General features: G+C 42.1%; 2 protein-coding genes and 1 non-coding gene across 23 annotated transcripts in view; 2 read left to right on the top strand and 1 right to left on the bottom strand.

Moving 5' to 3' along the window:
- The window catches only part of LRCH3 (leucine rich repeats and calponin homology domain containing 3), a 101,397-nt gene extending 89,313 nt beyond the window's left edge, over positions 1–12,084 (top strand). For 6 of the 18 annotated variants that reach the window (XM_055382797.2, XM_031013315.3, XM_063704549.1 and 3 more), the window contains 2 exons: positions 2,834–2,911; positions 6,893–10,038. In XM_055382797.2, coding sequence (XP_055238772.2) covers positions 2,834–2,911; positions 6,893–7,096 — 282 coding nt within the window. In that variant the 3' untranslated portion in view covers positions 7,097–10,038. Of the gene's footprint in view, positions 1–2,833; positions 2,912–6,892 lie in introns of all 18 variants that reach the window. The other 12 variants (XM_031013318.3, XM_063704550.1, XM_055382799.2 and 9 more) reach the window with 5 other exon arrangements.
- A 2,859-nt stretch (positions 12,085–14,943) lies between these two features.
- Positions 14,944–21,370, bottom strand: part of IQCG (IQ motif containing G) — a 70,870-nt gene continuing 64,443 nt past the window's right edge. For all 4 annotated transcript variants that reach the window (XM_019023391.4, XM_019023392.3, XM_019023393.4 and 1 more), the window contains 3 exons: positions 18,511–18,642; positions 17,394–17,495; positions 14,944–15,666 (listed from right to left, as the gene is read on the bottom strand). In XM_019023391.4, coding sequence (XP_018878936.2) covers positions 15,532–15,666; positions 17,394–17,495; positions 18,511–18,642 — 369 coding nt within the window. In that variant the 3' untranslated portion in view covers positions 14,944–15,531. The remainder of the gene's footprint in view (positions 15,667–17,393; positions 17,496–18,510; positions 18,643–21,370) is intronic.
- Positions 20,400–20,506, top strand: LOC115935556 (U6 spliceosomal RNA). Its single transcript, XR_004071164.1, has one exon. It is a non-coding gene; the product is annotated as a U6 spliceosomal RNA (small nuclear RNA).

The following is a 21,370-nucleotide window of genomic DNA, read 5'->3' as shown; positions in this document are numbered from 1 at the left end:
TGTCTCAAAAAAAAAGAGAGAAAAGAAAAGAAAGATGCCCCATTAAAAGGCTGTTGTATTAGTCCAGGCCAGGAAGATAACAAGCCGGGACTAAAGCCTGGACTAACTGGGCAGTGAGAGGGAAGATGGTTCAGAGGTAAAACTGACATGATCTGTGACCGACCTCAGGTGGAAGATGAGGGAGAAAATGCATTCAAGGTAACTGGCAGGTTCTCTTTGCACTGCTGGTCAGGTCTGGGCATCAGTTTCAGGATGGCAGTCCACAAAAGAACAGGCTTTGGGTTGACACACTCCTCCTCTGTTTTCCTCACATTTTTATCATGAAAAATTTCAACCTTCAGAAAAGTGGAAAGAATCCTACAACGAACACTATTAAAGTCTGCACCTAGATCTGACATTTCTTGCATTTTGCTGCACTTGCTTTATGTATCTATATTTGTATGTGTATTTTAACTACACCATCCAAAACTTACAGATGTAATATACTTTTCCCCCAGTGTGTTTCAGGGACCTGTCCTAGGCCACCTTGCTCTTCCCCTAAGCCCATAGCCAGTGACGGACAAGCATGGGGCTGAGCCCTCCTACCTCAAGGAGGGAGTGTCGTGTGAGCTCCCTGTGGGATCAAGCTGAAGCTGAGAAGGAGACAGGCAGGAGGATCACCTTTGGCTGGGAGTTTAAGACCAGCCTGGGCAATATAGTGAGATCCCATCTCTACAAAAATACTTAAAAAAAATTAGGCGTGCACCTACTACTCATGAAGCTGTGGCAGGAGGATCACTTGGGCCCAGGAGTTTGAGGCTGCAGTGAGCCACGATCATGCCACTGCACAACAACCTGGGCAACAGAGCGAGACCCTGACCCTAAAAAAGAAAGAAGGGGCCAGGCGCGGTGGCTCATGCCTGTAATCCCAGCACTTTGGGAGGCCCAGGTGGGCAGATCACGAGGTCAGGAGTTCGAGACCATCCTGGCCAACATGATGAAACCCCATCTCTACTAAAAATACAAAAATTAGCTGTGCATGGTGGTGCACACCTGTAGTCCCAGCTACTTGGGAGGCAGAAGCAGGAGAATCACTTGAGTCCAAGAGGCGGAGGTTGCAGTGAGCCGAGATAGCACCACCGCACTCCAGCCTGGCGACAGAGTGAGACTCTTGTCTCCAAAAAAAAAAAAAAAAAAATACTGAAAGGAAGTGAATCAAGTGTTGCAGTTACATTTAAATGATGAACTATGGGTAATTAATTTTTTTGGCTGTTCATCCAAGTTTTCTTTAGTGCAGGGGTCCCCAACCCCTGGGCCACAAATAGGTACCAGTCTGTGGCCTGTTAGGAACTGGGCTGCACAGCAGGAGGTGAACAGCAGGCCAGTGGGTGAAGCTTCATCTGTATTTACAGCCGCTCCCCATTACTCACATCACCACCCGAGCTCTGCCTCCTGTCAGATCAGCAACAGTATTAGATCCTCAGAGGAGCATGAACGCTGGTGTGAACTGTGCATGCGAGGAAGGGATCTAGGCCACGGGCTCCTTAAGAGAATCTAATGCCTGATGATCTGTCACTGTCTCCCATCATCCCCAGATGGGACTGTCTAGTTGCAGGTAAACAAGCTCAGGGCTCCCACTGACTCTACATTATGGTAGATTTCATTATGTATGATTATTTCATTATATATTACAATGTAATAATAGAAATAAAATACACAATAAATGTAATGTGCTTGAATCAGCCTGATACCATCCCCCCAACTCCAGCCCTGTCCATGGAAAAATTGTCTTCTGTGAAAGCAGTCCCTGGTGCCAAAAAGGTTGAGGACTGCTGCCTTAGTGTTACACTGTTTTAAAATGGAAAAAAAAGTTTGTAACTATTCGTTCAAAGTTTTTCTATTTAGTACTTGCCTTCCAAAATCAAAGCCAATGTCTCAAGTGTGGGGTGACAAAGTACTGCCCACAGGCCAGCACTTCTTGTTGTAAATAAAGTTTCACTGGAACCCAGTCACACTTTCTTGTTTGCGTATTGTCTATAGTTGCTTTCAAGCTCCTGGCAGACTCGAGTGGTTGCAACAGTTCTTTTTTTTTTTTTGAAACGGAGCTTTGTTCTTGTTGCCCAGGCAGGAGTGCAATGGTGCGATCTCGGCTCCCCACAACCTCTGCCTCCCGGGTTCCCGGGTTCAAGCGATTCTCGTGCCTCAGCCTCCTGCGTAGCTGGGATTACAGGCACCCACCACCACGCCTGGCTAATTTTTGTATTATTAGTAGAGACGGGGTTTCTCCACATTCGTCAGGCTGGTCTTGAACTCCCGACCTCAGGTGATCCGCCCACCTCAGCCTCCCAAAGTGCTCGGATTACGGCGTGAGCCACCGCACCTGGCGTTGCAACAGTTCTTATGGCCCTCAGAACTAACATTTATTATCTGATCCTTTAAAAAAAAGTTCGCTGACCCCCTAGTCTACAGCATTGAGAGTTATGAAGCGATTGCCAAGAGTATTTCTAAAGTTAGCAAATATTTTTTAATGTTGCTAGTAGGCTGGGCATTTAGCTCATGCCTCTGATCCCAGCACTTTGGGAGGCTGAGGCAGGCAGATTGCTTGAACTCAGGAATTCAAGACCAGCCTGGGCAACGTGGCGAACCCTGTCTCTACAAAAATTGCCCAGGTGTGATGGCATGCAACTATAGTCCCAGCTACTTGGGAGGCTGAGGTGGGAGGATCACCTGAGCCTGGGAGGTCAATGATAGAGCGAGCCAGGCTTGCGCCACTGCACTCCAGCCTGGGTGACAGCGAGACCCTGTCCCAGAAACAAAACTTCTCTAGTAACACATTTTCTTTTCCTCATTTCAGCCTAAATTAACAATGGCGAAATGCAGGCGAAATGTGGAAAATTTCCTAGAAGCTTGCAGAAAAATTGGTGTACCTCAGGTAATAAACTTATCATTTTTTATGTTGCTTAAATAGACTTGGTTGTCCTAAAATTTTAGAAATGCAAATCTCTAAAATCTTATAGGACTAGCTCTGAGCTAAGTCGATCATAATTAACATGACTTTGTGTTACAAGAGTCAGTATACTTTTGAACAGTTTTCCTTGATTATTTCCAAGGACCACACAAAGAAATTATAAATATATAGATTGAAATAAGTATAAGTAATTTGAAATAATTATTCTATTTTCCTAAACTTTCCCACTTGCTATTTGACAACTAAATATATCCTTCAAAAACTAAGTATATCTCAGATTGAGAATGCTGCAGTTGGCTTCAGTGTTCTAACACTTGCTTTGATACTTTTTAAAATGTTTTAGCCTTCCAGAAATGTTGGAAAAATAGCCTAGAGTTCCTTTGTATACTTCACTCAATTTTTTCTAATGTTAACTAACGACTAATACAAACATAGGACAGTGATTCAAACTAAGTAACATGAGAACAATACGATTAACTGAATTACAGGCTTTATTTGGATTTCATCAGTTTTTCCACGAAGCTCTGGTTCTTTGGAGTCTGGCATGCAACAGGCCATTTCTAAGCTGTTGTCCTGCTATGAGGATTTATTGCCTCCAGCTCAGTTATAACTTTATTGCCCTTTAATATTACAAATAGTTAAATTTATTTATAGATGCGATTAAGGGAAATGAACTTGATACAGTCTTATCCAATAACCCCTTTAAAAAGCAATTATATTAAACCAACTAAGTATTATACTATTAAGGAATATTATGTGGTATAAAGACAAATTTAAAGAAATAAATGACTTGGTGCCATGTGATACTTTTTCATTAACCACGACCATTACAAGTCTTGTTAACATATTTTGTCTATAGCCTGCAAGGAGGAAAACATGATTCTTCTCTATCACCTTCTAATTAGGTATCAGTAACTCAGGGGTGGCCCTGGGGCTCACCAACAGCTCCACCATTGCTCTCAGAATTTGGTTCCTGTTCCTGTAGCTTCCATGACAGTGATTCTCTTTACCCAATTCGCCGCACCTCTTTCTAACTAGCCAGGAGTTGAATAGGCCACAGCATCACATGTTACAAAGTGAAAGAGAGAGCGCCCAGCTCCACAGAGCATCTGCGTCAGCCAGCAGGATTCCCAGGATTGTTTTTCTCTTATGAAAGTAGATCATCATTCTATTATTTATTTCTTACTTTTTTCTTTTGCTGTTTTTTTTTTTAACTGAATTATACAAGAATGGAATTTACATGAAGTGGTAGTTAGCAAACACCTTTTTGATTCCTATGGACAAATTGAAAGCAAAATTTTCATTTTTATGTTATGTTGTTTTATAAAGGGTCATCTTTTAGAACAGACCTTTTTAAATATTTTGAGAGCACTGAATATGGCTTCTGAAGAAATAACATACATTCTTTTAAACAAGTTTATTCTAATAGTGCACATCAGCCTCCAGTTCTTCCCTTCTGCTTCCTAAAGAGGTTCTTGCTACACAAACATCCAGTGTCTGCTCTAGTTCCCTGCCACAGTGCCTTTAAGCAAAGAGAGTATGGCATGGGTTGGTGCAGAGAATGGGAACCGCAAAATCGATAGGAGAGTGCTGAAAATGGCCCCACTCAAGCAAGTCATGCTGACTTAACTGATGTCAAAACCTGTTGAAAGGTCATTAAGCCTGTCCGTGGGGCTTTCGGAAGCATCCTCTGAGGGTCTCTGAGATTTAAAGTCCGTACCTTGGAATTATTTCAGGATGTTCCCGCCATCAGCCAACAAAGTACAAAACAGTGTGCCTTGAAATACACATTGAAGTTGGTATTTGCATGCAGTGGTTGACCATGTTTGTTATGGGCCAGCCTGCCCCTGTTCCTACCAGAGCTGTGCTGTTGGAAGGCAAGTACGGAGAAAAAAAAATACAGTTTTAAAAGACTGGGTCTTTTTCCAGAGCGGTTAGGCTGAGGTTTTGATGCATCCTCCCTCCTTCTCTGTCACCAGAAAGAGGAAATGGACGTTCCCATAGGCTGCCCCTTCCTTCTCCCCTTCCGCCTCCCACCCACGTCCCCACCACAACCACTGCCAGTTTACACGGCTTCCTAGCATGCTGCTACTTCTGCTGAAAAATTAGTCATCTGTCTAGAACAAAGTGAAAGAAAATGAATAAACGCACAAACTCGTAGGTTCAAACTAGCCTTCTGAGGTCCCTCTGCCAGAGGAAGAGAAGAAACTTCTACCTCCTCGTCTTCCTTTTTCTCCTGGTCTCCAGGTCATTCTGGCCTTTACTTAAACATCCCCACTTTGCTCTGTGTGACTTGAACATTGGGAATGTAATAATGACCACTTTTGAAAATGTAAAACAGAAAACAATATTACAAATATTTTTGTCAGATTCTATACCCAGGTAAGATAGATAAAGACAAATAATTTCCCTTCTCTGTGTAACTTTTAAAGTGTTGTACAAGTTAAAGTATGAGTGAAATACTGAAGAACAAGGCAGTTATTAAAAACCTCTGATGACATTGGGCATGTGGGTATTTGCTTTATTTTTATGCTTCTATTCAATATGCTACATTCAAAAAAACTAATAGGTGATTAAAAACTTGTATCTGAGTCCAGTATCTTTTGTCCCAGAGTCGTCATGTTATGTGTTAAAGGATGTCTCCCTGTTGTCAAGTCCACTCTTGTTTGTATTTATTTAATGAATTTTGCAATCTGTAAAATGGAGGGTTTGGACGATCTCTGAGGCCCTTAACAGCTCTGCGTTCATTTTGAACACATTCTTGAGCTGGACTTGGTTAAAATAGACACCCCCTGGCCAGGCGTGGTAGCTCACGCCTGTAATCCCAGCACTTTGGGAGGCCGAGGCGGGCGGATCACAAGGTCAGGAGATCGAGACCATCCTGGCTAACACGGTGAAACCCCATCTCTACTAAAAATACAAAAAGTTAGCCAGGCGTGGTGGCGGGCGCCTGTAGTCCCAGCTACTCGGGAGGCTGAGGCAGGAGAATGGTGTGAACCCAGGAGGTAGAGCTTGCAGTGAGCTGAGATCAGCGAGACTCCGTCTAAAAAAAAAATAAAAAATAAAAAAATAAAATAAAATAGACACCCCCTGATTTTCAGAGGAATGCCAAGTCATTGAATGCATTTTGGCTTCTGGGTAGTAAATTACCCCCGGATCATGAGGCTTTCCTCAGTCTTTGAACCTTTTTGATGTACATGGCTTTCTCCAAAAACGTCCGTCTCCTCAGCCTCTGCAGTTTTCGTCCTTGCTTTCTGACCTACTTTTTTTTTTTTTTTTTTTTAAATAGAGAAGAATGAGTCAGGAAAGAGGTTGCTTCACACACACCTCACTACTTTCAGGCCTCACACGACCCTAAACCAACATCCACTTCTGTGTATTGTTTTTTTTTTTTTTTGAGACGGAGTCTCGCTCTGTCGCCCAGGCTGGAGTGCAGTGGCGCGATCTCGGCTCACTGCAAGCTCCGCCTCCCGGGTTCACACCATTCTCCTGCCTCAGCCTCCCGAGTAGCTGGGACTACAGGCGCCCGCCACCACGCCCGGCTAATTTTTTGTATTTTTAGTAGAGACGGGGTTTCACCGTGTTAGCCAGGATGGTCTCGATCTCCTGACCTCGTGATCCACCCGCCTTGACCTCCCAAAGTGCTGGGATTACAGGCGTGAGCCACCGCGCCCGGCCTGTGTATTGTATTCTTAATGTTCAGACCAGTCACCAACAAACGAATTTTATTCTGCTATTTAGTAGTAAGATCAGGCTCAGCATGGAGAAGATTCTTGTAGTTTTGGGTTTTCAGCGTTTTATTTTTGTTCCTCAATGTAAAAATGTTACAGGATGTGTATATGTGAATATGACTAAGATGATCTTATGAATTCTATACTCAAATCTGCATTTCTGATCCACTGACTTTGTTTTTCTGTTTTCCTTTCCTGCTTACACTTTGGACAGGACAATCTTTGTTCCCCTTCCGACATCCTTCAGCTAAACCTCAGCGTTAAAAGAACTGTTGAAACGCTCCTTTCTCTTGGGGCACACTCAGAAGAATCCAGTTTTGTCTGTCTCTCTCTGCAGCTTCTGGGTTTTGTGGCATTTTACTGTACTGTGATGTTAACTCTCTGTGTGCTTTATTACTGGCTCTTCCCCGCTCGCTGAAAGATTGCACTCCGGTGACTTTCTGCCTCATTCCTGTGCTTGGTAAAGGAGGTTTGTTTCTCATCCAGAATTATTTACATAAGTGCTTTTTCTCCCTGCTGGCCCTCAAAGAGCTAACCAGTAAAGGAGGTAAATCCTTTCTTTATATTTGCAGATGAGCACCCCCTCACATTAGTAAACATTTATGATTGCTAACAGAGTAAAAGACCAGCATTTTTTCTCCTGGTCATCCGTCCATTCTCCTGGCCTGTGGCCTTGTTTCTCTTACCATAAATGCTGAAGCATTTTTACTAATAGAATTCTGAACTTGTACTTCGAATATGACATGTAGAGCTTTATTTCCAAGTCACACAATACAACTCCCATCTGGCCGTTTTTCCGTGCCTCAGCACAATTGTTGAAATTGTGGAGTGACTGAACCTTTGCAGCAGCTGCTCATGAGGAGAACCGTCGTGCCTTTTCTGGTTTTGGCTGCACCCGGTCACTTAGATTTCTGCTTTGAACTGTGTCCTGAGATCCTGAATCCCCCCTTTGTCGGTAGGCACAACAGGTCCATCTAAGCATTTGCAGTCTGGACGTTTCAAAGGTATTGACCATAATTTTAATAATTTTAGTTTGGTCAGAATGTTCAGTTTGAAGATCACGCGGATTCCCTAGACTGCTCTTCTGAGCCCAGTCTATACGCTGTATGTGCTGCACACGAGCAGATGGGCTGGAGCTGGCCTCTCAGGGTGGGCACCTTCCAGATTGACTGTGTTTGTTATGTGTGACTGAGGTTCACTCCCAGCATTCTGTTTAAAATTGGAATTTATGTGATTTCTAACATATTCAAACCTTCTTAATAGTGAAACAGTAGCAGGAGAAGTATTAGGGCAGCAGTCCCTGTTCTGTGCTCAAGGCAGTGAATATTGTCTAGCTCTTTCAGAATGCATAGCACTTAGCTGCTAGACGTTAATGCTGGAAAGTATAATTGCGGTTAGATTCTAGTTTCATAAGTGGTGTTTCTGAATATTCAGGAACCTTCTGAACTCTGTTAACAAAATTGGGATAAAGGATGAACTCAAGTGTGAAGAGAGATTGTGAGGAGCATAATATCCGGTTGTAGAATTCAGCCTGAGGGGCTCACTGGTTTGGTTTTCTTCCAGAGGAAATGGGACAGCTATTTTCACAGGTCAAAAGACTGTTCACTATTAATGCTGAAACACTCAACACTGTGATGATGAAAACTTCAGTTTTCTGTGTTAGTAGGTGCCTTTCAGACTTTGGGGGATTGGGTTGGTTTTATTTTTAAGATGTCTCAGAGTTGAAACACCTGTTAAAAAACACATACAGGCTCTCATGTGGTTTAGGGGTTGTAATTGTACATTCTCTTGAGAACACACAGCACTCCCTCTAGTCCAGCTGGGAGGTGAGGGTGCTCCAGAAAGCACAGGTTTCTGAGTGTGAACACCGGCCGCGCAGGTCCTAGGGCGCTGCTGAGAGGAAGAGATCAGGGAATCAGCCTTGGAGAAAGCATGTCTCTTCCGACAGCAAAACACTGGGCAGGTTCATTTTAAATATCATTTATCTAGACTTGCAGTTGCACTCAAAGTATTTCTACAAAGTTGCTAGTTTATTAGATCAAAAGATTACAGTTACCTCATTTTATCAAAATAAGTATTAAATAAAAAGTAAGCACAAGTACCAATAACTGCCTCAAAAATAAATACTTGTTATATATTTTATTGTAACTGGTTTTATAAAATTTCCTAGTAATATTGTCTCAATGAAAAGCAAAAAAAAAAAAAAAAAAAACCAAAAAAAACCCAACTAGTTGTTTTAACAAACATGTATTATCTTTTTTTAGTGGCACCAGAATTCTATATTCTGTTCTTTGTAAGAGCAATCTCTTTTCTTTTGGAATATTTAATCTTAACAGAAAGCTAGTGATAAATGCTGTTCTTAAGATTTGCCTTTTTCTCTCACAAGAAAGGGTTAACCTAACAAATTAACGATGCACACATTAAGGAAGCGTTTAACTTCCCCAAGCAAACATTGTCAACACTTCTCACATGTTGGTAATCAACATGTTCCTGCCTAAGCTTACATAGTAGTTCCCTGGAATAATTCAGGCTGTTAAATACCAGGATATTAAATCCTTTACATTTTCAAATACTATTTTTAATTCTGCAATTCAGATTTTTAATTCAGACAGGCCCTTCCATGAATTATTCAAATTAGGGGGAAGTTTCTCAAGAGCTCAGGATACACTGAGTTTCTTGCTCTATCTGGTCTGGAAACCCTGGTTTTCACAGTCAGGATTATAATGCAGATAGCGTAGAACTCATGCAGGCTGAGTTATGTTTTCAAACTATCGTTCATTCTTGTGGTAGGGAACTTACCCTCAAGTGTAATATCTTTTACTCTTGAGCCATCTGGTAGCTTGGAATTGTTTTTCTATTTTTCACCTGCCTATTTTATAGACCTGTATTGACCTTTTATTCATCAGACATAAAGGATGTTGCTTTCACCCTGCGGTATTGTTTTCTCTCTGTTGTATGTATAGATATATGCTACTTGTCAATTTTCCAATTTTGAAAATGATCTGTATGTACTTTTAGTTGTATTAATAAAGTGACAGTGAGTGTCAGACACCATCTCTCTAACTCATATTTACACTGAGGTCAGTTTCCCAGGTACTAATTTTCATATCTAAGTTGATGATTGTGAAGGGGAGAAGTGCTTATTTTTTCCTTTCAGTTCTATGATATTCATCCGATTTTCTTTTTTGTTTGTTTTCATGTCACGTTGTCCCATTTCAGGAGCAATTATGTTTGCCTCTCCACATTTTAGAAGAGAAAGGTTTGAGCCAGGTTGCAGTGACGGTCCAGGCTCTCCTGGAACTTGCCCCACCCAAGCAACAGCAGCACCAGTTATCTGCTGTTTGAGGATCCCCAGGACCGTGGGCACTGGCCTGGCCAAAAGAAGGAACAGGACACCGTGATTGCTGCTGCCAGCTGTCTGCTTAAACAAAGCTCTTATGTGTTCTCAGAAGGGACCGTTCCCATGATTCCTAACAGGAATATTTTGCTTCATTTCTCCATTTTAGGGGAGGTTATTTCCATTTGCATTGAATTTTTTTACGAAGACACCATTGGTTTTCTCAGATGAAACTTCTCTTACTGAAAACCCAGCACCTAACCTGGCTGTGTTTTCCTGGAGAGCAGGCGTGTTTCACATGCCAGAAAGCACATCTTCTGTGTTAGGCACAAGCATGCTGTGCCATTGTTTTTACCTGGTCTCAAGACAACTGGTCTGCTGGTTTCTAAACTTGGTTGTTCATTAGACTCTCCTGGAGTATTTGTTAAAATACAGATTCACATTCAGTAGATCTGGGGTAAGGCCTAGGAATCTGCGTTTTCAACAACCATTGCACATGTTTTTGTTTTTGTTGGAGAAGGAGTTCTGCTCAGTCGCCCAGGCTAGAGTGCAGTGGCATAATCTCAGCTCACTGCAACCTCCGCCTCCCCGGCTCAAGCGATTCTCCTGCCTCAGCCTCCCGAGTAGCTGGGACAACAGGCACCTGCCACCATGCCTGGCTAATTTTTTTGTATTTTTAGTAGAGATGGGGTTTTGTCATGTTGGCCAGGCTGGTCTCAAACTCCTGACTTCAAGTGATCCACCTGCCTCAGCCTCCCAAAATGCTGGGATTACAGGCGTGAGCCACTGCGCCCGGCCTCCCAGAGTGCTGGGATTACAGGCGTGAGCCACTGTGCCCGGCCTCCGAGGGTACTGGGATTACAGGCGTGAGCCACTGCGCCCGGTGCCCGGCCCATTGCACGTGTTTTTCATGTAGTGGAACCACTGTTCAAAGCTAGATATTTGTATGTTTGCGGGGGAGGGTAATGGCCCCCTGCATTTTTCACCCACATTTAAAATCAAAAGCTATATTATGAGGAGTTGGACTGTTCTGTCAAAGGCAAAACAAAAATAATACAGAAGGCCTAGGTTTTGCATAGTCTTCTTTTTTTTAAGAGTTGGGGTCTTGCCGTATTGCCCAGGCTGGTCTGAAACTCCTGGGCTCAACTGATCCTCCCGCCTCAGCCTCCCAAAGTGCTGGGATTACTGGAGTGAGCCATCGGGCCTGGCCCAAATTTTGCATAGTAAAACAGTGAAACAGATACAGTTGTATTTAAGGTCAGTATTCTAGGCCTCCCTTCAACTGCAGTCATACCATCATAGAGGATAGTTCTATGTCATCCTGTTATCTGGACATTATAATAAACAACAAGCCCTCTATACACAGTTTCCAAATCCTGAAGCTGATAGCGCACTTGGTCTCACTGAGCCTCCCTCCCCGCCCTCCTGCTGCTCCTCGGACATCTGGGCCTGCAGACACATTGCAGTCACTGCACGTACACTTCTAGCTCGGAAAAGCCTAGTTTCTTGTATTTCTTTCAGGTAACTGCCAGTTTCTGTGGCTGAATTAAAGCACTTACAGCATCTTCCTAGCTGGGTGTGGTGGCTCACACCTGTAATCTCAGCACTTTGGGAGGCTGAGGCGGGCAGATCACCTGAAGTTGGGAGTTTGAGACCAGCCTGACCAACATGAGAAACCCCGTCTCTACTAAAAATACAAAATTAGCTGGGCGTGGTGGTGCATGCCTGTAATCCCAGCTACTCGGGAGGCTGAGGCAGGAGAATTGCTTGAACCCAGGAGGCGGAGGTTGTGGTGAGCCAAGATCATGCCATTGCACTCCAGCCTGGGCAACAAAAGTGAAATTCCATCTCAAAAAAAGAAAACGCGCCCCATCTCGCTCCACCACAAGCGCCTTTATATACTCGATGGGTGGAGGAAAAGGGCCCAAGGGCTCACACCTCACAGGAGCCTTTACTCAAGTTTCAGCTAGTTTTCCTTCCCCTGCATTTTGAACTCCTTTTAGTTGTTGGTGATATCCTTTGGTGTTCACTGCCTTTGTAAAGCAAGTAAATAAAGTAAGCTGAAGATATCTCTTTTGTTTCTGTAGTTGTTAACTGTTCTGGATTTTCTTTACAATGCATCCATTTGGGCATAATGTTATCCCTCTTTTTATCAGGTAAATGTAGCATCTAAAAGTAGCTTTGGATCAAATCATGTTGAGTACGTGGTCAAAGTAATGTTTTCTTCCTTGTTCTTGCAGAGAAACAAATTCATCAGAACATTACCACTTGACCAGGTTTAAAATTGTATAACAGGCTGGGCATGGTGGCCCATGCCTACAATCCGAGCACTTTGGGAGGCCGAGGCAAGAGGATCACTTGAGCCCAGGAGTTTGAGAGCAGCCTGGGCAACATAGCAAGACCCTGTCTCCCCAAAATTAAAAAAAAAAAAAAAACAACAACCAGGTGTGGTGGCAACTGCCTGTACTCCCAGCTACTCAGGAGGCTGGGGTGGGAGGATCACTTGAGCCTGGGAGGTTGAAGCTACAGTGAGCCATGGCTGCACCACTGCACTCCAGCCTGGGCAACAGAGTGAGACCCCATCTCTAAAAATAAATTGTATAACATAGAACATCTAAGTTCAATGCCCAATCTTATAGAACAAAAGTAAAATGTCTTTATGTAAGACCCCATTATATTTACAGTTCCCAACAGACCCACCAACTCTTATATACCCTTATATAACTTGTTTAGAATTTAGCCATGTGCATTTTTAAACTGTGTTTGTCAACATTAAGCCTCAGTACAGTCTCCAAATTATATGCCACCACAAATGAAATTCAGCAAAGGACAGGATTGTTTTTAACATACGCAAGCCAGCCTGGCCAAAATGGTGAAACCTTGTCTCTACTAAAAATACAAAAATTAGCTGGGCGTGGTGGTGGGCACCTGTAATCCCAGCTACTTGGGTGGCTGAGGCACAAGAATCGCTTCAACCTGGAAGCCGAAGGTTGCAGTGGGCTGAGATTGTGCCACTGCACTCCAGCCTGGGCAACAGAGCAACTCTGTCTTAAAAAAAAAAAAAAAAACCCCACCAAACCAAAAATATACTATGCAAGGAATAATTCTAGAAGACATTACATAATGCAATACTTGCAACATTTGCAACTAATTTTCCCATAGGGATAAATGGAAATTTCAACTTATTTCAAATTTTGCACATATTATGAAACCTTATTAATGTATTTTTATCAAACTAAATCAGATTTGTATTTGAATTGTTAGGAAAAACCACGTGCAGTTTTGGCTGATAATTGAAGGAAAAATATCAAATACTTTGAATTTTTTTTCTCTTTTTTCAAACCCTCTGCAGAGGTATGAAGGTATGAATTTTTTTATGTCAAGATGCAAAAATAAATCATGATGCTTTTGTTGGGAGAATTTTTGTATTCAGTATTTTGTATGTACCTTTTTTTTTTTTTTAAATTGGAAAGCACAATTCGGTTTAACATTTAGCTTTGCTTGACTCCAGTGTAAGATGAAGATGACCTTGTCACAGCTCCCCTGACCTGAAGCAGAGCCCTTCCCATCACTGACAGTGTCGGGGGCTGAGAGCCCCCCAGCAGAGCCCTTCCCATCACTGACAGTGTCGGGGGCTGAGAGCCCCCCAGCAGAGCCCTTCCCATCACTGACAGTGTCGGGTTGAGAGCCACCCCCAGCAGAGCCCTTGCCACCTACAGAGATTTTCTGTCAGCAGTTTCCCAGTATTTCAGACTCATAATCTGTGTTTAGCACTCCAGTGTTCTCTTGTAATAGCCAGGTCTGGAAACGACCCATGGAAAGAGGGGCCTTTGTATTCTGCTAGAACACAGAGCATAGTAGTAGCTCACTTTTCTGAAGAGCTTTTTAAAATACAGCTAATCAAGGAGTTTGCGATTTCTCTTACTTTCTACAGCTCAGCAGTGACTAATGATGTGTGACTATGCTAATGAGTTTGATCAATTCGTAAAAACTAAGCGCTTAAATGGTTATAGAAATGAAAACATGGATATTTAGAAGCCTTTCTATATACACAGTGCAGTGAGATGGCTTACAGCAAATTTCGTTTTATTTCTGAAAATGTTGTAAACATGTAATTAGTGAAAGATTTTGTAAAACATTGTCCTGTATTTTTATGTCTGTAAATATATTGCATAAGTTCTAAGTATAAATATGTCAATATCATGTATGTTATTTTAAATTGCCTGTACGCCACTTTATTCGTTGACATTCAAATAAAAGCCAACACTTCAGTGGCGTGTAATAAAAGCTGATTGGAGCGTGTTCATACCTGAGGTGTGGTTCCCTTGGCAAAGGTGAATCAAGGAAAGGGCATCTCATTTCCAGAGGGAATGTCAGTGGAAATGGGGGCTTCGGGACAAACTTTTGAGATCAAATTCATTTTTTAAGGAAGTACAGATATCAAGACTGAGCTTTATTTGGAGTGAGATAGAAGGCTTAATTCATGAAATGTATGTGCCACATTAGGACAACTTTGCTCTTGGAAACCTTTAGCATCCCAAGGCATTGTTTTGACTCATCAAGGCAAGCATGATCTGGTGGGTGCATTTTTTTTTTCCTAGGAGAAGAGGGAGAGTGACAGCTTTCCTATTTGCCAGGTACAAGTTAGATATTTTCACACCTGATTTCTTTTCATCTTAACACTCCATAAAGTGGGGATTGGTGGCTCCAGTGTTTCACTTGTCAAAAATATCTCCAAACTAACCTTCCAGAGAACCTGTGTCCCCATCTTTATAGTTTGTAAAGTTGTATATCCTAACATCCTATTTCTAGCTTGTATTTATAATTTGTATCCCTGTTTCCTAGAAAAGTTGCTGAAGCAGCTTATAACTGGATATGTATTCCATGCCATTTTCACCTGAATAAAAACACCAAAGTGACGATAAATCTAAAAGGCAGGCAGGAACCAACATTTATTAAAACTTTGCTGTGTATATATTATGCTGGACAGCTAATAACATTATATTGTAATTCCTACTGAATACTTTTGCTCATAAGAGTTTTTTCACTACAGACAATTTGGGTAAAATCAGAATCTGACATTACAGGAATTACTCAAGTTTTAATGCGTCACTGTAGCTAAGCCAGTGAACTCCTTTGTTCTGCTGAGAAAGAGCAAGAAGAATGAATCTTCACAGGACTACCAGAAACTTCTTCCCAGCAAGGTATGAGGAAGCCCTAAGTCAATGGTGTAATCCTAAATCAGGGTTTGAAAACCCACCTAACAGGTGAAATTAACAGGCCGAGTGACATTATCAGGCAGAGTGAAATTAACAGGCCCAGTGAAAGTATCAGGCGGAGTGAAATTAACGGCCCGAGTGAAATTAACAGGCAAAGTGAAATCAGGCTTCCCTGGGAAAGTCTCAACAGGAAACAACCTGTAGATGAGTCATCTTTGAGGTACCAGGTGTTTCTTAACTCTCTCCAAGTCCTTCCCACCTCCAGAATACCAGCAGAAAACACAGAAGAGAACTTGGTCACTTCTTCTTGCCTCTCCTCTTATCCTTGCCTTTACCTTTGCCTTTTGAATCCTTGCTATCAACTTTGTCTTTAGGCATCTTGAAACCACCAATTTCTCTCCGTATCATAGTGCCTCGCCACCAGGCCTGGAGCTGGAAGAGAAAAGGGGAGTGAGTACGACATATGCTATGCCTGACAAGCTGCATTCTTTCCACATAAAGGGACTGTTGAATAAAGTAACTTCTGTCTGACAAACAGTCTCTCTCCAGGACATGGAAGTAGCCAGGCACGTAATCACTTCAGCGATGCTCTCCTGTCGTGCAGGACCCGGAGCTTAAGCCATGGACTCAAGAGTGAAGTTCTCAAGTAAAAATAAAGAAAAGGAATCTGATTTGGCCTATTTTTTCTTTACCCTTAGAAATCTGACTTCCTTATACTGCTTTCCTTGAAGAAAGTCCAGGTTCCCCGTACTTAACAGCTATTTGAACCAAAAAGAATGTTAGTTACCTGGGCCAAGGGCAAAAGCACTCGGCCAAAAATGCACAGATAATGCCAGGTGCGGTGGCTCATGCCTGTAGTCCCAGCACTTGGGAGGCTGAGGTGGGCAGATCACTTTGAGCTCAAGGGTTTGAGACTAGCCTGGGCAACATGGCAAGACCCTTTCTCTACAGAAATACAAAAAAGAAAAAAAATTAGGCCTGGTGGCTTGTGCCTATAGTCCCAGCTGTTTGGGAGGCTGAGGCGGGAGGATCTCTTGAGCCCGGGAAGCAGAGGTTGCAGTGAGCAGAGATTGCGCCACTGCACTCCAGCCTGAGTGACAAAGTGAGATGCTGTCTCAAAAAAAAAAAAAAAAAAAGCACAGATAAGTCTAGATGACTTTTATAGGCTTGCTTGTGCATTTCATATCTTTAGTGATTGCTTAAAAGATCAGTTGTCCTAGTACTTTTAAAAAAGATTTAGTTAGCTTTCTTGAATATCTTGGTTTTTAGATAACAGTTGTTCTCAATACGGTCTCTACTGCTTTAAAGTCAGACTAAACCCTAAAGACTGGAAGCAAATCCACTAGTGAAAAGAAAGCAAACGTGCTCTTCAGCTCGTTCTTAACATGTTTGTTGTAAATTCAGGAATACTGACAAGTTTTATGGGGAAACACCATTGAAACTTGATAAATACTTGCTACTTACACATCTGACTCCTTATGGGAAGCTCAACTTTGGGTCTGGATACCTGGTCCAGAATGTGGTATAAAACTTAACTATTTTAGATCACCCTAATATACAACCCAAACTACAGTGTACCCACTAGGGCCTCGACCTTCAGAGAGAAGGGCCAGCTCCAGACAGGTGCCGTCCAGCTTTCAGTTTTTGCTTGCGAGTATTTCACGTGATCTGTGACCTGCCAGTTTCATCATCACTGAGACACACAAGTTCACATAAAACTAAAATATCTCTATTTTTTTCTAACTTGCTGCTTATCCTTCCCACCTAAGCAGCTTGTATCAGAACCCAGCAGATAGTCTGGGCTGATGTATAAGCAGGATTTTAAGAAGTAGGAGGATATTAAAAAGAATCATTCTGTCAAGAGCTGGTTTTGGCTAGACATAGTAATCTTATATTTCGTCTCTTGGCCTAGGTTTTGCTTCCGCTGCTAACCACCTCTTTTTCCCCAGATGAAGAGCTGGGGGCACGTCCTTTTCTATGTTAACTGTCTCCCTGCACCATGGACTGTTGGCAAATTCTAATAATAACAAAAGTCCTTGCTTCTTCTCAGATCTGCAGTTCCTTGGTATACTGAGATGTGTTTGATAATGAATTGGAAATGCTTTTGTGTTCCTCAGTGTTAAGCCAGCTGTGGCAAGATACTGATTATGGTTCTTTACCTTTATAACGCTCTTTAATTCCAAGAGATCCTGTTCTACCTTCTTCTTGCTCCTCTCCTTTTCTATACGATCTTCAATGATGACCTGTTCATACTCTCTTATCTGCAAAGATAGACATTCATCATTTATTATAGTACTCTATTGGCTAAGCTGTAGCCCAGCCAGCCCTGAACTTTTACTATAAAATTTCAAAATAAAACATGTTCAATCTAAAGATAAACCAAAGAAAAAAAATGTAATAGATTCCTAGATGGTAAATATTCACATATTAACTTTATAATTTTTCCCAAAACTTTTTCAGTTTTAATAATTCAAATTTAAGTTCTATCTTTTATAAAAAATGAAATATGAATTAATGTGTGATCAATGATCTCAAAATAATATGGATTGTTTTTTAAACTTTGGGAGAATGTACATACACAAATAGTCAGCTGTCTTTTTTGTTTGTTTGTTTGTTTTGAGACAGAGTCTCACTCTGTCTGTCACCCAGGCTGGAGTGCAGTGGCGCAGTGTTGGCTCACTGCAACCTCCGCCTCCTGGGTTCAAGTGATTCTTGTGCCTCAGCCTCCTGAATAGCTGGAATTACAGCCGCGTGCCATCATGCATGGCTAATTTTTGTATTTTTAGTAGAGATAGGGTTTTGCCATGTTACCCAGGCTGGTCTCAAACTCCTGATCTCTAGTGATCTGCTCGCCCCGGCCTCCCAAAGTGCTGGGATTATAGGCGTTAGCCACCATGCCCAGCAGTAGCTGACTTTTGAAAGAAATTTAGGAAGTTCTGCACTTATTCCATAATGAAACCATAATCATAAGCTTGTTAGAAATCATCACTGACTCTCTCCAGAGGTCATAAACTAAGAATAATCACAGTATCTGTCTCAAGGGGCTGCGTGGGTAGCACCTTGGACAGAGTAGGCACTATGTAAGTTAGCTACTGCAGCTGTCCCCGTCAGCAGCAGCAGCATCTAAAAAGAATCCTGGTGGTTTATAAGTGCACCTCTACTTTTGACCCCAAATAGCAATACCCAACTACTGTGGCTTATTTGCCACTCCCTCCTCGGTGAGCGCCCTGATTCCTTCCACTCCCTCCTCAGTGAGCGCCCTAATTCCTTCCTTACCATCTTTGCCAGGTCTTGAAGGTGTGCTAAGTCACTGGCCTTTGCGGCTTTGAGAGCATTTAGTTCATTCTGTTTCATTTCTGTGTCCTTATCATATTTCTCCATCCAGAACTCTAGCCTCTCCTCAAGTTTCTATTTGGAAAGAACATGAAAACATGGCATTCAGCAGACACAAAACGCTGTATACTGTATGATTCCACTTATACAAGTTTCAAGAATAAGCAGAATTTTCCATAGTGAGAGAAGGCAGAACAGTAGTTACTTACCTGGGTGGAGAGTTGGATTTCTGATTGGGAATGGGGGTGAGGGAGACTTTGGGATGCTGTAAATGTTCTCTGTATCTTTATCCAGGTGGTGGTTACATGAATGTGTATACATAACTGTTCATCAAACTATACACTAAGTACTTACACATTTTACTTGTATGTTAGTGAATTTTAAAATAGGGGGCCAGGCGCGGTGGCTCACGCCTGTAATCCCAGCACTTTGGGAGGCTGAGGTGGGTGGATCACCTGTGGTCAGGAATTCGAGACCAGTCTGACCAACGTGGAGAAGCCCCGTCTCTACTAAAAATACAAAATTAGCCGGGCATGGTGGCACATGCCTGTAATCCCAGCTACTAGGGAGGCTGAGGCAGGAGAATCACTTGAACCCAGGAGGCGGAGGTTGCGGTAAGCCCAGATTGCGCCATTGCACTCCAGCCTGGGCAATAAGAGCGAAACTCCGTCTCAAAAAAAAAAAAAAAAAAAAAAATAGGGGGAGAAGGGTAATCTAGATGTCTGGATAAGGGAAGTTGCAATGAAGAGGAAACAAAAGGTATGTAGAAAAGTCTGGAGGATAAGGAATAGCATCGGATCTCTCTTTGATTGACAGCACTAAATCCTAGTCAAGAAGGATACAATGTATTCAAAATTCTAAAAGAAAATGAATGTAGGGCCAGGCGCAGTGGCTCACGTCTGGAATCCCAGCACTTTGGGAGGCCGAGGTGGGCAGATCACAGAGTCAGGAGATCGAGACCATCCTGGCTAACACGCTGAAACCCTGCCTCTACTAAAACTACAAAAAAAAAAAAAAAAAAAGCCAGGCATGGTAGCGGGCACCTGTAATCCCAGCTACTTGGGAGGCTGAGGCAGGAGAATCTCTTGAACCCGGGAGACAGAGGTTGCAGTGAGCCAAGATTGCGCCACAGCACTCTAGCCTGGGTGACAGAGCGAGACTCCGTCTCAAAAAAAAAGAAAAAGAAAGAAAAGAAAATGAATGTGAATCAAAGATTCTACACATAGCCAACCCAGCATTCAAATGTAAAGGAAAGAAAGACTATACTCAATCTTTCTGAGAGAGTTATTCAAGGATGTACTACTGTAGCAAAATAAAATGAAAGAGATATATTAAGAAATGGAAGAGAACCAGTAAAACATGTATTTAAGCTATGTGATAGTTTTTAATCATAAATCATAATTCAGAATTAAAATCCCAAAGTAGGCAGGATAGTCTAGTTGAAAGAGCACAACTCTGGCACTGAAAGAAAGTTTTACTTAAATTCTCTAAGCTTCTGGTTCCCTCATATAAAATTCTATACCTAGCCAATAATACAGTACTATTTGTACTATTACAGTCATAGTACAAACCTCAGAGGGTTGTTGTGATGCTGAAATAATCCTTGTGAAGTCCACCCACAATGCGCATATATATACATAATATCTGCATATGTATTATCACTATATATATTTACATATAAAGTGAATGACTTCAACATGGGATGAAGAGAGAGAGAAGAGGTAAGTGAAGTCTCTTTGCCTTAATAAAGGCAAAAGAAGGTATAAACATTGACTAACTCTCAACAGAGAAATTTTAAAAGTATAAAAATATATGTTAACATTTTAAGAGTTGTGCTCACTTCAGTAACATATATACCAAAATTGGAACAATACAGAGATGATTAGCATGGCTCCTGCGCAAGAGTGACACACAAATCTGTGAAGCATTCCATATTTGTGTACTTTCTAGAAACAAAAAATTTAAAGGTTACCCCTAAAAGGACAGAAATGTGTAACTTTCAGACTCGGGTACAATGCACCTCAAGAGTGAAACACTGAGAAGTTCTTTAGGTGGCACATAGCATAGAATTTTTTAAAAACATGGCTATAGTCAATCATTGCGATTACACTGAGCGGGGTGGCTTGTGCCTGTAATCCCAGCGGTTTGGAAGGCAGAGGTGGGAGGACTGCTTGAGGCCAGGAGTTTGAGGCCACCCTGAGCAACATAGTGAGACCCCATCTCTACAAAAATGTTTTTAATTAGCCAGGTGTGGTGGCGCCTGTGGTCCCAGCTACTCAGGGCCGAGGCAGGGTGATTACTTCAGCCCAGGATTTGAGGGTGCAGTGAGCTATGATTATGCCACTGCACTCCAGCCTGGGCAATGGAATGAAGCCCAGTCTCTTAAAAAAAAAAATCTGATTATGTTAGAACAACATGTCAGTTTGGTGCTGTCACATCTCTTACATCTTCTCTTTCTTCCTCTTGTTAACACTTAAAACAAAACCAAAAAACAAACCAACAAACAAACAAAAACAAAGAGGGAACAGGCTCCAGACAGGCAAAAAGGTCTGGCTACAAGGTACTAACATCATTTGGTATTTTTTGCAATTCTATTTACATTATTTTATTTATTTATTTACTTTGAGATAAGGTCTGGATCTGTCACCTAGGCTGGAGTACAATGGCACAATCTTAGTTCACTGCAACCTCCACCTCCAGGGCTCAAGTCATCCTCCCATCTCAGCCTTCTCAGCAGCTGGGACTACAGGTGTGCAACACCATGTCCGGCTACTTTCTTGTATTTTTTGGTAGTGATGGGGTC

The sequence above is a fragment of the Gorilla gorilla genome, chromosome 2, assembly GCF_029281585.2.
Source record: "Gorilla gorilla gorilla isolate KB3781 chromosome 2, NHGRI_mGorGor1-v2.1_pri, whole genome shotgun sequence".
Classification (NCBI taxonomy): Eukaryota; Metazoa; Chordata; class Mammalia; order Primates; family Hominidae; genus Gorilla; species Gorilla gorilla.
This window is presented reverse-complemented; position numbering and strand designations above follow the sequence as displayed.